This window comes from Pangasianodon hypophthalmus, chromosome 11 (genome assembly GCF_027358585.1).
Source record: "Pangasianodon hypophthalmus isolate fPanHyp1 chromosome 11, fPanHyp1.pri, whole genome shotgun sequence".
NCBI lineage: Eukaryota > Metazoa > Chordata > Actinopteri > Siluriformes > Pangasiidae > Pangasianodon > Pangasianodon hypophthalmus.
This window is the reverse complement of record NC_069720.1, coordinates 10,557,712-10,573,846: the sequence shown is the minus strand read 5'-3', so window position 1 is coordinate 10,573,846 and position 16,135 is coordinate 10,557,712. Positions and strand designations below refer to the sequence as shown.

Below are 16,135 nucleotides of genomic sequence, written 5' to 3'. Positions count from 1 at the left end.
CAAATCCCAAACTCAGGCTATTATTACAGTTTTAGCAGAAGGGAACGGGGTTAGATGGGAGTGAGGTAAGAGAATCAACATTAGTGTAGATTCCATGAGAAAAGCATTCTGGGTAAATGATGGAGTCTGGTGGAATTTTAAATCTGTAAACACGAGGAGTCTTTATAAGCCAGAGCAATTATTAAGAAATGATAACAAACACAACATTTTACATTCAGGTGTCATAACTTCCTACACCTTCCAAAACTTCATGTCAACAAACATGTTGTTTGTTCCACTCAGACCTTCAGCACTTGTACCCTCACGTCCCAGCTGGAGTTTGAACCAGCAACCTCCTGCTAAGTACCAGTGAAAGTCTAAATTGTTAACAAATGTGTCATTAATAATCGATGCAAGCCTCTCAAACATTTTTTTTTTACTAAAAAGCTATTCAAATATTAATAAAATCCAAAGAAATTAAATAGCCATTTAAGGGTTGATATGACTGTGTTTCTGTGATTTACTTTTCAAAATGGTGTTTTTTAATTCCAACGATGTCACATTAACTAATGGTTCAAAAACTGTAATCTAAATGTGCACTTACATTCAAATTTGTCATATAGTTCAGAAATTGTGATTGGCTAAAGCGTAATTCCTCAAATGTGGTCTAAAATATCAAAACTGGAACTTTTCTGATAACAATTTTGAGACACACATCATGCACATCATGCCGAATTATAATCTGTATACCAGTTTTGGAATAAATATCACATTTTTTTCAGAATATGTATCAGAACACTGGAATGGACATGACATTAAGGGAACGGGATCACAACATTATATATTTATAGTAGTTTTGGAATGCCGAAAGTCTTATCTTCCTCCCCAAAGCACTACAGCTCATAACAGTACCAGAGTTTTAATACCAGAGCTGCTAAAGTCATCAGGTACTCCACCCACCCCAGTAACTGTCTGTTCAGCCGTCTCCAATCATGCAAGCGCTTCGTAGTCTGATGGCTAAAACTGAGAGGCTCAGGAGGAGATTCTTCCCTCCAGCCGTCAGACTCCTCAACTCGGATATGTCCACCATACAGATCCCTTAGGACTCCATAAAGACTCTCTTGTCACTCTGCACTCCACTGACACTCTGCACACTGCACTTTGTATTGTTACAACACGTAATATACCTCCATATTTGGTACATTCCTATTTTGGGTACATTCCTTACATGCTGTTTAGTTTTAGCTTCAGTTCTACTGTACGCAGTCTCTCTTTTTTGCACTATCCTTAATCTTTTTTTATTATTATTTCTTATTCATTTCTTATTTTTAATGCACAGTCTAAGGAGGAGTAGGTCAGGTTTTCAATTCACTGCAAGTTATATACTGTATGTAACTTATGTGACAAATAAATAAAATCTTGAATCAACAGTATTCAGCAAATTCAGCTGTACTGCTACAAATATATAAATTTTATATATTTTTCTTGTTAACAATAAGTGCTAAAATTGTGCTTCAGGTTGGAGGGACAACATAACAAGATGAAATAAATGGACCATTTGAAGGCAAACAATTCCAGGGAAATAGCAGTGTGTAAGAAGATACGATCAGCAGTGTGTCAGGTATTCATTATTCTGTCATTATCAAAGGTGGATTTGTACAGAAACCTATTGCCGTGTTCTGACATGAGGCAGACGCACGTTTCCACTGAAATAAGCTGTCACTACTGTATGTTTATTATGTGTAATGATTTGTAATTCCACTAACCATTGTAATCCTTATAAGGATGGGTTCCATTTTGAGTTTGGTTGCTCTCAAAGTTTCTTCCTCATGTCATCACAGGGAGTTTTTCCTTGCCACTTAGGGATCTAAATCTAAAAAAAGAATCTGCCTTATGACAATGTCCATAGTTAAAAGATCTATATAAATAAAACTGAACTGAATGGAATTGAACTGAATTGTCCTTTTGCCTTTATCCTACACTATGTCCAATTCAGATCTTTTGTCCTGTTTTCTACTTTTTGTAGATCAACGGTTTACACCACTGTTAATTTTATTGAAAATTTCTATATTGTGCATTTTAAGCTGTCTTTACAAGGACACTTAAATATCAGTCAGAAATGCACCTCTTGCCGTTCATGTATCCTACTACTGCATAGTAAATAGAAGACAGTGTGGATGGAGCGTCAGTTGGATGTTTCTGTTTCTGCACAAAGCAGTTCAATCTTCAGATCAATAAGGAACCTTGTGTCGGTTGGGGTTCCTTATATTCCCTCCAATATGGTGCTTGTGTGGTGATTATGGATGCAGTAATCCTTTCTAACAAGCATCTTAAGTTTTCTCACTTTCACTTGCTTGGTGAAAACACTACAGCAATTCTGTACTGATTGTATAAACACAACAAGAAGAGGAACATCGGGATTCTTCTCTATCTTATTGCCCAAGTCCATAACACACTGTCCATAACACACTGGACAATGTTTACAGCAACATACGCGGTGCATATAGGGCTGCACCCCGCCCCCGCTTTGGTCAGTCAGACCACATCTCTTTGTTCTTGTACCCAACCTGCAGACAAACTCTCAAACAAACAAACCCTGTCACCAAACAGGTTAAGCTCTGGACCCCACAGACTGAGGGCATCTTGCAGGACTGTTTTGCTCTGACGGACTGGGATGTGTTTAAAGCTGCAGCCACTCTGGAGGACTCTTCTGTCTGCATACAGGATTATGCTGAGTATGTGACTGGGTACATTAGCACTTGTGTTGATAACATCGTACCCACCATACAAGTCAGGAAGTTCCCCAGTCAGAAGCCCTGGATAAACAGTCAGGTACGCCACATGCTGCGTGCTCGATCTGTTGCATTTACAACAGGCAACGAGACAGAGTACAAAGCTGCAAAGTACGGACTGAGAAGAGCCATTACAGCGGCTAAAAGACAGTACAAAGAGAAGCTGGACAGCTTCTACTCTACTGCCGACACCGGAAGGATGTGGCAAGGCCTGCAGCACATCACAGACTACAAGACCACCACGAACACTACTATCAGCCCCTCAGACAGCCTGCCGGATGACCTCAACACTTTCTACGCCCGCTTCGAGACCTCCAGCGTCAACACAGAGAGTACACACACACACTCGGACCACCCAATCCCCCTCCCCACCTCCTACTGTCTCATCAGCTGTGGTACACAAGGCACTGAGGAAGATCAACCCCCGCAAGGCAGCAGGGCCAGACAACATTCCTGGGCGGGCCCTCAGAGCTTGTGCTACAGAACTGGTTGATGTACTCACTTCCATCTTTAACCTCTCCCTCAGTCAAAACACCATCCCAACCTGCTTCAAAACCACAACTATCATCCCCCTTCCCAAGAAGAACCCCCCAACCTGTCTGAATGACTACAGGCCAGTAGCACTCACTCCAATCATTATGAAGTGTTTTGAAAGAGTGGTGCATTCAGAGCAGCATGCCAGACACTTTGGACCCCCTGCAGTATGCTTACTGGACCAGTAGGTCCACATCAGACGCCATTGCTGCTGCCCTCCATATTTACCTCTCTCACCTGGAAGATAAGGACACCTACATCAGGATGCTCTTTATTGACTACAGTTCGGCCTTCAACACGGTCATCCCACATAAACTCACCCACAAACTGTTTGCACTTGGACTACACCCCACATTCTGCAACTGGCTCCTAGATTTCCTGACTGGCAGAATGCAGTCTGTCAGGATTGGAAATAGGACTTCAGACACCATCATAACAAACATTAGCACCCCACACCCCACAACTGAAGTTCACCGACGACACCGCAGTGATAGGACGGATCACTGGCGGAGATGAAGTGGCCTACAGGAGGGAGGCGGCCAGTCTTGTGACATGGTGTGAGGACAACAACCTCACCCTCAACACGGACAAGACAAAGGAGATGATAGTGGACATGAAAGAGAGGAGAACTCACCAGCCACTGTTTATCCGAGAGCTTGAAGTGGAGAGGGTAAGCAGCTTTAAATATTTGGGGGTCCACATCAGCGAGGACCTCACCTGGACACTCAACACCACCCAGCTGGTTAAGAAAGCACAACAGCAGCTGTACTTCCTGAGGAGGCTGAGGAACTTTGGCATGTCGCCTAAGATCCTCAACAACTTCTACAGCTGCGTTGTTGAGAGCGTCTTGACCAGCTGCATCACTGTGTGGTATGGCAGCACTACAGTGAGGGACCGCAAACGTCTGCAGAGAGTGGTGAGGACTGCTGAGAAGATCATCAGGACTCCACTGCCGTCTCTGCAGACTATTTACCACCGCCGAGTCCACAGGAGAGCTGCCTCCATCCTTAAGGACCCAAACCACCCACAATATGAACTGTTCACACTCCTGCCCTCGGGACGGAGGTACAGGAGTGTGAAATGCAGAAGCTCCAGACTAAGGAACTCCTTCTTCCCCTCAGCCATTAGATTTCTAAATGGGTAGCCAGTGGACACAGACTAGTCTCACACATCTCATAGCTTAGGTGGACTGAACTGCTACAGCTCAATTTGCACATTTGTAAATGTTACTGCTGTTATTTCTTATCAAGAAGCTTCATTTCGATTTGCACATTGTTAAATTTGACAGCTGCTATTGTTATTGTGTAGTTGCACTCAATTTACTACAGGCTACTGTACTATTGTTTTTGTATTTGTATTGTATTGTTTTGTACATAAGTCAATATTGCACATAGAGATATACTTCATATGCACAAGTCAACATTGCACACTCACACATACAGATGTACATAGTCTATATTTCTATATATATAATCTATATTTCTACTTCTGTAACATAGCGACACTTTATTATGTTTGTTTGTATGTATGTGCATGTCTGTTTTTATTTTATTTCTATATATATTTCTATTTATATCTGTTGTCTTGGCATTCAATGTGGACAGCAAAGAAAGAATTTCATTGTTCAGGGAAACTTGGTTTCCTCACTGTGTACATGACAATAAACGCTTTGAATCTTGAATCTTTGAATCTTGAAGTGGTGCAATGAACTTCCCCTGACTGTCTGAACTCCTTAGTCTGAAGACTCCTCTCTTCAGTGAGCCCCTAAATGACACTACTTGTAAAGTTGTGTGTTGAGTGTTAATGTGGTCAGGAATCCCCAATTAGGCTGTAATGTTACTAAAATAACATCCTGGCAATGTTCCTAATACATTTTGTAATAACACAATGATTCCGATGCTACAAAAATTATGGAATGGTTTGTGTTAAAGTTCACAAAACAAAATATTGCAGCATTTTAACAACTGCGGTGCAGTGGGTAGCCTTGTTTTCTCACAATTCCAGTCTCCAGTTTGATGATGAGGTCAGGTTACTGTCTGTGTGTTTCACATTTTCTCCCTGTGTCCGTTTGGATTTTCTCTGGGTTCTCTGGTTTCCATCCACCCCCCGAAAACATGTATGTAGCTAGATTGGCTACATTAAATTGCCCCTATGTTAATATAAAAATATCCATCCATCCATTTTTTGTACCGCTTATCCTGCACACACAAGTTACACCAGCACTATTTATACATAAAAAAAACACAAAACTTAAGATTAGTGACAAACCCAGAGCACAGTAAGCACAAATGAAAATTCTGCAATTTAAAAAAGGAACAAAAGAAATTATGGACATCAACTTCCTACCGCATGTATATTTCTGTATAGTCTGTAAACCTGGCCTTAAAATGTCGAGTTCAATCCAGTGTGACCAGGTCTAGTTAAAGTCTTTAAATATTATGGTGCATTTTCTCTACCAGCTTGGAATAAAGTTATTTCAGGAGAGTGGGTCTGCATATGAGTAAACATTCCTGCAAGATGGTCCTTTGCACAACGACAGGTGGATGCATAGACATCTGTGTATGACGTTGTAATGCACGGGGAGCCTGGAGCCTATCCCAGGAGACTCAGGGCACAAGGCAGGGTACACCCTGGTTGCAGGGCAGAATCGCACACCCATTCACACACTACAGACAATTTGGAGATGCCAGTAAGCCACATGCCAGTGAACACATGTCTTTGGACTCAGGGAGGAAACCGGAGTACCTGGAGGAAACCCCCAAGCATGGGGAGAACCCGCCACCCCAGAGGTGCGAGGCAAATGTGCTAATCACTAAGCTAACCACTAATAGAATAAATGCATGAATATGATCATTACAGCTTCAGAGTTGGATCATTTTCCCGCAGTCATGGTTGTGTAATCTGTCCTACAGAGGAGTGTGTGAATTTGTATAATTTGCTGATTTTGCATATTTGGATGTTTTATCTCAGTTCAGATACAGCAGGTTTTATTAAAACCCTTCAGACTAACGATTATTTAAAACATCACAGGCCATCACAGGGGAGCGTACACACACACACACAAGCATGTACGCACACAGACTTACTCACATTTAGGGACAAGTTAGAGCAAGACCATAATGACTGCAAACAGTGCTCAAAGTTTCTGCCTATCTTGGCACCTTCCTGAACACTAGAAAAGTAATGGCATTTTGAAGTTCTCTATAACAATATTAATGAATGTTGAATCTCACAGTCCAAAGTATAATTGATTATCAGCACATTCTGATGGAGGATGGGTTCTACATTGAGGCTTAGTTTCTCAGTAGGTTCCTTTCTAATGTTCTTATAGAGTTTTTCTTTGCTATTGTCACTCTTTCAGGGTCTAGATATCTGTAAAGCTGTAAAGTTGATGAAATTAAATTCTCCTCTAACATGTCCCAGTACTTTGCTCCATTCATGTTTCCTTTGATGATGTGTAATGCCCCAGTACCATTGGACATTTGTCTGATAAGCATTTTCAAGGCCAGGTGTGGCCTGATTCCTTGTTATTTCATGACCAATTAAGGAGATAAAAGGTCTGGAGTTGATTCCAAGTGTTGAATTTGCATTTGGTAGCTGTTCATGGGAACTCTTAATATGCGGTCCAAAGAGGTGTACATGAACGTGTAAGAGGCCATCGTTAGGCTGAAAAAAACAAAACAGACCTATCAGAGAGATAGCAGAAACTCTGGAGTGGCCAAATCACCAATTTGGTACATTCCTAAAAAGAAGGAATGCACTACCGAGCTCAGCAACACCAAAAGGCGTGGAAGACCACGGAAGACAACTAAAATGGATGATTGCAGAATTCTTTCCTTGTTGATGAAAAACCACTTCACAATATTTAGTCAAGTCAAGAACACTCTTGAGGAGGTAGGCATGTCATTGTCAAAGTCTACAATCAAGAGACACCTTCATGAATGTAAATTGCAAGCCACTATTAACACCCAAGAACAGGTCAGATTAGACTTTGCTAGAAAACATCTAAAAAAGGTTGCCCAGTTCTGGAACAAGATTCTTTGGACAGATGAAACCAAGAGTAACGTGTACCAGAATGATAGGAAGAGAAGAGTATGGAGAAGGAAAGGAAGGGCTCATGATCCAAAGCATACCACATCATCTTTCAAACATGGTGGAGGAAGTGTTATGGCATGGGCATGTATGGCTGCCAGTGGAACTGGGTCGCTGGTGTTTATTGATGTTGTGACTGCTGACAGAAGTAGCAGGATGAATGTCAAAGTTTACAGAGCTATACTTTCTGCTCCGATTCAGTCAAATGCTGCAAAACTGAGAGGACAGTGCTTCACAGTACAGATGGACAATGACCCAAAGCATACCATGAAAGCAACCCAAGAGCTTCTTAAGGCAAAGAAATAGAATGTTCTTAAATGGCCAAGTCTGTCACCTGACCTCAACCCAATTGAGCTTGATTTTCACTTACTGAAGACAATACAGAAGGCAGAAAGACCCACAAACAAGCAGCAACCGAAGGCGGCTGTAGTAAAGGCTTGGCAATCTCAAGGGAGGAAACAGCATTTGGTGATGTCCATGGGTTCCAGACTTCTGGCAGTCATAGACTGTAAAGGATTTGCATCCAAGCATTAAACATAATCATAGCATAACCTTGAGGCAGATGGGCTACAACAACAGAAGACCACATCTGGTTCCACTTCTTTCAAAGAAAGCAAGCTTAGGCTGCACTGGGCACAGGCTCACTAAAACTGGACAGTTGAAAACTGGAAAAATGTAGTCTGGTCTGAATCTCTATTTCTGCTGAGGCACACACATGGGACAGTCAGAATTTGGCACCAACAGCATGAATCCACGGACCCAACCTGCCTTGTGTCAACAGTCTAGGCTGGTGGAGGTATTGTATTGATGTGGGGAATGTTTTCTTGGCACACTTTGGCCCATTAATACCAATCAATCATCGCTTGAATACCACAGCCTTTTTGATTATTGTTGCTTACCCTGTTCATCCCTTCATGGCCACAATTTACCCATCTTCTAATGGCTGCTTCCAGCATGATAATGCACCATGTCACAAAGCAAAAGTCATCTCAAACTGGTTTCATGAACATGACAGTGAGTTCAATGTTCTTCAGTGGCCTTCCCTGTCAACAGATTTGAATCCAGCAGAGCACCTTTGGAATGTGATAGAAAGGGAGATTCGCAGCATGAAAGTGCACCTGAAAAAATCTGCAGGAATTGCTTGATGCAATCATGTCAACATGGATCACAATCTCAAAGGAATGTTTCCAACATCTTGCCATGAAGAACTGAGGCTGTTTTGAGAGCAAAGGGAGGTCTTACCCAGTATTAATACAGTGGTCCTAATAAAGTGCTCAGTGAGTGTAGTATAAATTTTTATTATAGTGGCTGAATATTTTTCCTCCCTATGAATTTCTTTTTTTGAAACGTATATTTGTTTACGCTTATGAATGCATTTCCAGTGCAAAGTCAAAAGACATTATGTGTGAATTTGAAATTTATTATATGCACTGGAGATATATTAAATAGCAAACAAAAGTATCCGAATACTTGTAATTTTGTCTGAATGCTGTACTTTTATCAAACTGCAGTTCATTCTTGAAAAATTGGCAAGAGTTTAAGTTTACATATTCACTATAACTGGTTAAAGGCTGATCTAGTTTTCTGATCTGAATTTTGGTCTAGACTTGTTAATGGAAAGCAAATGGACTTGTTCCAAACCACAACTGGTGAAGCAAAATTCATTGGTGGGCTTTGCAAGACTGGACAACTTTATTCCCAGAGTGCTTCCAGGAAGTCTGAAGAGAAGAAATCAAATCCTGAGTCATGGAGAGCAGATTTATTTTTATTGTTTATTGTATTTTTAGGGCAACAATTCTGGAAGACAGAGAAGTTGCCATCCGTTGCGTGGTGGTATATCTCAGAGAAAAAGAAGAAGATCTCTTCAAAGAATATTTGGTATATATATGAAGTAAAACTGAATAACTCATTGTCAATTTTTGTTGAGATCAAAGTGCACTTTGTGTTGTGTTCACTTTGCTTTAAAATACATGATGAATACAAATATATCGAAACAGAAATCTTGGGTCTGAAATTCTTTGACCAGGATGCTGAAGTACAAAGTAGAGATATTGCAGGGGAGGTGATGAAGATCGTAGTCAACAGAGGTACCAGCTTGTCTGATCCAGTCAGTTCAACTATTGTGATAGAGGGAACAGAACTCCCGAAGTGACTGAATATACCAAGTACTTGTGCCTTGCTGATGGGTCTAATATACGCCCTCAGTCTGAGTTACCCAAGACAACTGAAGCACACCTTTAAAGGTTTTCAGAAGCTGCTCCTTGGCCTGGATACACTGAAAGTAATGTCTCTGAAACATAAGTTGCTATCCTAAAATGTGTGAGGCACTGAAGTACTGAGAAATGTCATGATTTCTTACTTTAGTAACTTTTCAGAAGTTTTCCTTCATGTTTGTTTGGAGTTTTTTTTTTTTTTGAGTTAATCTGACCATCTAAATTTTTATTATGAACAGTTGCAACGATGGCTTAGGACTACAACTGCTATGATAGCTTTAGGACTGCAGTTACTGTGAACAGGTTTGTAGTCAAGTCTCCATCAGTGAACAGTTGATAATTTCACCAAAATAGACTTCATATGAAAAACTAATGAAAAATTTCCTGTTTACACAATTGCACTTTTTAACCATGTAGTACACAGTTACAGAAGGAATTTATTTATAATTGCACTATTCGTTGTCACCCAGATGAGGATCAGTTCCCTTTTGAGTCTGGTTCCTCTCAAGGTTTCTTCCTCATATCATCTCAGGGAGTTTTTCCTTGCCATCCTCGCCTCTGGCTTACTCATTAGGGATAAATGTATAAGTTTATAAATTTAAAATTTATATCCTGAATTTGTATATTTCTGTAAAGCTGCTTTGTGGCAATGGCCATTGTTAAAAGTGCTATACAAATAAAATTGAATTGAACTGAATTGTATTCAAAGCAAGATATAATTAAAAGTATTCAAAGTATATAACTTGTAGTAGAATTCAAGTAGAGTGTTCTTAAAACTCAAAACCCATGTCTACTGTACTTGTGTGTTTGTCAGTTTTAAAATAATAATTACTTGTTTTTAATAATAATTACCACTTCGTTTCTGCAGTGAAGTTTTACTTTTAATACATTTGAATCAGGGATTGTGCTTTTAAATAAAAAAATAAGACTGGAATAAGTGCTTTATGACATACCTGAAATTTAATTTAGTTGTTCATATCTCACTAATGTACCTTTATGTTTATGTGGAACTAGCAAACCTACATGTGGAGGTGTTGCTGTGTTCTGTATTTTGTTGCTGCAAGAGATGGTTTAACTATGAAATTTATCTTTTTTTTTTTTTTTTTTTTTTTCTTTTATACCCCTTAGCACTGGCTTTGCACCTTGAAGGCAGGTTTGTGTTAGAGGGAGATTTAACATTTGAGTAGGTTATGATATAGATTAGCTACAGGTTTACATTTAGGCTTTCCGCAGGGCACTGTTGGGGGCAACAGTGAAATAATGAAAAATAGCAATGTTCAGAAAGAAAAGATTTTTTTTATGCCTTTCTTATACAGAACTTTGAACTTGCAGTTTAAAATTAAATGTTGGAATTACCAAAGGTGCTTTCATTTGCGCTAAATATACTGATGAGATATTAATACTAAAAAAGTAAGGTAACAATTAGTGTGGACATTTTAATGTAGAAAAGAAACAAATTGTAAGTTAAACCAACTTTATTAGGTAGGATTAAATTCAATTTTTAGACTGTTGTATAAGTAAAATTATTGAAAGTGTACATGAACGAGTAAATTATTCATTTTTTAGCTTGGTACCAGTAAATATGGGCCAAGCACTAATTCTGATTTCATGGAATAAAGCACTTTCATCACAGTATTACACAGATCACTGTGTGTGAGGCACCTCTGTACTATTGTTAGTTTTCTCTGGAAAGCCACACACATACACACACACACACTCACTGCATGGAAATCTGTTGTAATTTTGTTGTCAGACCTGTTAAGTCTGTCAACTCTGCATGTCTCATCAGATCACTTCCTGAGAATTACTCATACATAAGGCTCTGTGTGTGTATGTGTGTGTGCGCACATCTCTTTGTGTGTGTGTGTTTGTGTGTGCGTACGTCACTTTGTGTGTGTGCATGCGTTTGTGTGCATGTTGCTCTGTGCATGTGTGTGTGTGCATGTGTGCGTATGTTGCTCTGTGTGTGTGCGTTTGTGTGCATGTTGCTGTGTGTGTGTGTGTGTGTGTGCGTATGTCGCTCTGTGTGTGTGCGTTTGTGTGCATGTTGCTGTGTGTGTGTGTATGTGTGTGTGCGTATATCGCTCTGTGTGTGTGCGTTTGTGTGCATGTTGCTTTGTGTGTGTGTGTGTGTGTGTGCACGTTTGTGTGCGCGCGTGTGCGTACGTCACTTTGTGTGTGTGTGTGTTTGTGTGCATGTTGCTCTGTGTGTGTGTGTGTGTATGTGTGTGTGTGTGTGAGTGTATGTGTGTGTGTGCATGTGTGTGTGTGCGTACGTCGCTCTGTGTGTGTGTGTTTGTGTGCATGTTGCTCTGTGTGTGTTTGTGTGCGTGTGTGTGCGTACGTCACTTTGTGTGTGTGTGTGTTTGTGTGCATGTTGCTCTGTGTGTGTGTGTTTGTGTGTGTGTGTGTGTGTATGTGTCTGTGTGCATGTGTGTGCGTACGTCGCTCTGTGTGTGTGTGTGTTTGTGTGCATGTTGCTCTGTGTGTGTGTGTGTATGTGTGTGTGTGTGTGTGTGTGTGTGCACATCGCTCTGTGTGTGCATGTTTGTCTGCATGTTGCTATGTGTGTCTATTTTCATATATGAAGTCCAGTTCTGTTACAGTGAGCAGTGTATGTAGAATAACACCAGTTTATCAGCTTCAGCTTGACTCAGATGTGCCTTGTTAATGCTTTGTTTGCTCACTTTCACCTCTTTCCTCTGTGTGTTTATGGGTGTGTGTGTAAAACAGTGTGTAAATGCACTGCATTTACACTTTGCGGACACTGCTACACTTTCATTACTGTTTATGTCGAAGACTTCAGTGTGGTGACCTGCTGCACAAAAATATTTTACATTTAAATCTGTAAATATATAAATTCTGTTCATACAGTGCTCTACATTGTTATTAATATTATGGTCTAATCACATATGTGTGTCCTGTGTTTGAGTGTTAAGCAATTTAATGTGCTGTAACTGCTCCAGCCCTAAAAGGGGTGGAGTGTGATCTTTATAAACCCGATCTGACTCAGCTTCCACTCACTACATCTCTGTCTTACACTGAGCCTAATCAAGTTGTTATCATGTGCCTCAGGATGAGCTCAAGCCCTGCCCACTCACCCACTGACTCCGGATCAGCGCCGAACTACAAACGAAGCAGGTACAGTAATAACATTGTTCTATTATAAAAGGACAGGGACAGGATCAGATCCTTGACTCTTTGTGTGCTGTAGGTGATTTTTCCATGTGACATTCACACAGACATACGGTGTTCTGTTCAGTGTTAAACTTGTGAGTTAGTGACCAGAAGGCTGTGAATTCAAATTCCTCTGTATTGTTCAACCATGTTCTTCTTTTCCTTCTTCTTCTTCTTCTTCTTCTTCTTCTTCTTATTATTATTATTATATTTAACCCCAAATTGTTGGCTTACTATTCCGTTACTTGTCTTAAAGTATATTATTCAGGAGCTGTAGTAAAAATAATAATGATAATAATAACAATAGGCAAAGGTGTGAAGTTACAAAAATGAGTAATGTTAGTCTGAACTCCTGGAGCTTGGATAAAAGTGTCTAACAAATGAATAAAAGACATTTAAGACCATGCGAATTTTATCCACAGCTGGATTTATTACTTCATTTTGTATGTGTGGGTTCTGCTAACAGCTGCAGACTTAAAACTTTAATTTGCATTTATAGTTAATCAGAATAACAGACATTTCTCACAGTGTCACAGATCCAATTAATTAGCATTAGGAGAGAGAGAGAGAGAGAGAGAGAGTGAGTGAGTGAGTGAGTGACAGATTTTTGATGTTTTTTTCTCCCCCCTCAGGTCCTGTGGCACCTCCATTGACATTGACAGCAGAATAGAACAAGCAATGGTGAGAAACACTATAGATGATAGATAGATAGATAGATAGATAGATAGATAGATAGATAGATAGATGACTTTATTAATCCCATAAGGAAATCCACAGCAGCAATTCAAAAAGTAGAGTTTGCAAAGCAAAGTAGTGCCGGGAAAGTAAATACTGTATCTACTGTAGTGTTTAGAGTTTACGGTTTAGGATTAGTGTTTGGGCTTAGGGCTTAGTGTTGGTGTTTAATTATTATGGTTTATGTTTTAGGGCTTTGTGTCTAGAGTATAGGTTTAACTGGGTTTAGTTTCAAATTAGTATTTAGTCATCATGTCACAATACTAAAAATTTTGACCACAGTATTGCTATCATGTTAAATACTGCAATACACATAATTAAACAATATCGTATAAGAGAGGATCCTGTAAAAATGAAAATAAATAAATAAATAAATTAAATAGCATTTATTATTGTGTTTATATTGTCCGTTATATTTTAGGGCTTTACGGGAATAATGTTACTCTAAACACCAACTTCTCATTATAACGTACAATAACATCTCGTATTTCTTAATGTAAAAGAATAGGAAAAGAAAGGAAAGTAAAAGGACTGAAGCAGGAACAGGAACACAACAGCAACAGGAACAGAACAGGAACTGGAACAAGAGTTTGACCGTGAACAAAATACAAGCAGATATGAGCAGATCAGAAATAGCAGGAATTTCAATAATTCAGTACTACAGCATATTCCCAGCACTGGCATCCAATGCCACTTAAGGGTTTGGAGTTTAGGGGTTTGGAATTAGGGTTTAATATTTGGAGAGTAGGGTCAGGGTTTATGGTTTAGACTTGGGTTTTTAATTTAGGGTTTAGTGCTGAGGGTTTTGTATATTAGGGTTTAGTGTTTAGGGTATGCTATTAGGACTGAAACACTATAAATTAATGTTTATAACTCATTATTTGCATTAAAAATGTAAGGGTGTGTTTTGGAGTTAGGATTAGGATTGTCATATAACCTTTATAAAATGAAACAAAATGAAACAAAAATCAGCACCAATTTGCTTGCCCTATAGCTGACAATCAGGCTTATAACTTTAAGATGTGAATACTTTAAACAATTTCTGTTTATCATTGTGCATGTTGTTGTAGGATCTGGTGAAGACTCATATGCTGAGTGCAGTGCGAGAGGAAGTGGAACTTCTGAGAGAGAAAATTAAAAATCTTACTGAGAGAAACATGGAGCTGGAGAGAGAAAACCACCTGCTGAGATCCATGACCAAATACCAAACAGCACTGACCTCAGGTCAGATCACCAACCACCAAACAGCACTGATCTCAGGTCAGATCACCAACCACCAAACAGCACTGACCTCAGGTCAGATCACCAACCACCAAACAGCATTGAGCTTGGGTCAGATCACCAACCACCAAACAGCACTGACCTCAGGTCAGATCACCAACCACCAAACAGCACTGACCTCAGGTCAGATCACCAACCACCAAAAAGCATTGAGCTTGGGTCAGATCACCAACCACCAAACAGCACTGACCTCAGGTCAGATCACCAACCACCAAACAGCATTGAGCTTGGGTCAGATCACCAACCACCCAACAGCACTGACCTCAGGTCAGATCACCAACCACCAAACGGCACTGTTGTCAGATCAGATCACCAACCACCCAACAGCACTGACCTCAGATCAGATCACCAAACACCCAACAGCACTGACCTCAGATCAGATCACCAAACACCCAACAGCACTGACCTCAGATCAGATCATCAAACACCAAACAGCATTGAGCTCAGATCAGATCACCAAACACCCAACAGCACTGAGCTCATATCATCACTGCAGTCAGTATGGCATCACCATACCTGAGCAATCAGAAAATTTCATCTTCAGTAGTGTTGATTACCAGAACAGTGGGTGTTTTTCTGTGAACACGCAACTGTATTTCAATGTAGCATTAAAGCGAGATGTCAGGTGTGTTTAGTGTTTAGTGTTTAGTCCTAGCAGAGTGTGTCAATTTATGTAAAGTGCTAATCTTATACCCAAATCAGTAATTAGCCAATTACCTTGTTACAAGGTTGTAGTGTTTTCTTTAATAATGACTCTTATTTGTGGTACAGAGTCTGTATACACAAATTTTCACAATGAAAATTTAATTGTTAATGATATTTTGAAAACTAACTTTGTATTTTTATAAAATGTAATATGTCATTTGTTTTGCACAAAAGAGTTTTGTTTTGTTAATATATTGTATAAGTATATATTGTATTAATATACTGTCGAGTTTTGTTAATATATTGTATGCATTACTATAAGTTACTGAGTCTGAGTTGTGTAGAATTGTAACGTATCTATGTAAAATCTAAAATATATTTATTACCACAGTAGAAAAAATACTGATTTTATGCTTGTTAAATGTCTTAAAACTCATTCACACTATTACTTTTTATCTTAAAGTTTTAAACCAGCACTTTCCTTGAACATTAATAAATAATTAAAACACATTATTTCCTGTTATTTATAGTATAATCTAATAGAACAGCAGAATAACTGCTAATTACAGTTCTACAGTTCTACACACACACACACACACACACATACTGTATATATATACATATGTATATATATATATTTTTTTTTAACAGAAGAGTCATGCAGGTGTTTAAGAAAGAAGCATTAGG

At 39.4% G+C, this 16,135-nt stretch overlaps 1 protein-coding gene across 1 annotated transcript; it reads left to right on the top strand.

Moving 5' to 3' along the window:
- The first annotated feature begins 12,604 nt into the window (after window positions 1-12,604).
- LOC113536710 (uncharacterized) lies at window positions 12,605-16,135 on the top strand. Its single transcript, XM_026930826.3, has 3 exons — window positions 12,605-12,751; window positions 13,420-13,468; window positions 14,593-16,135. The coding sequence occupies exons 1-3, from the start codon at window positions 12,675-12,677 to the stop codon at window positions 15,436-15,438; spliced, it is 972 nt and encodes a 323-aa protein (XP_026786627.3). The 5' UTR covers window positions 12,605-12,674; the 3' UTR covers window positions 15,439-16,135.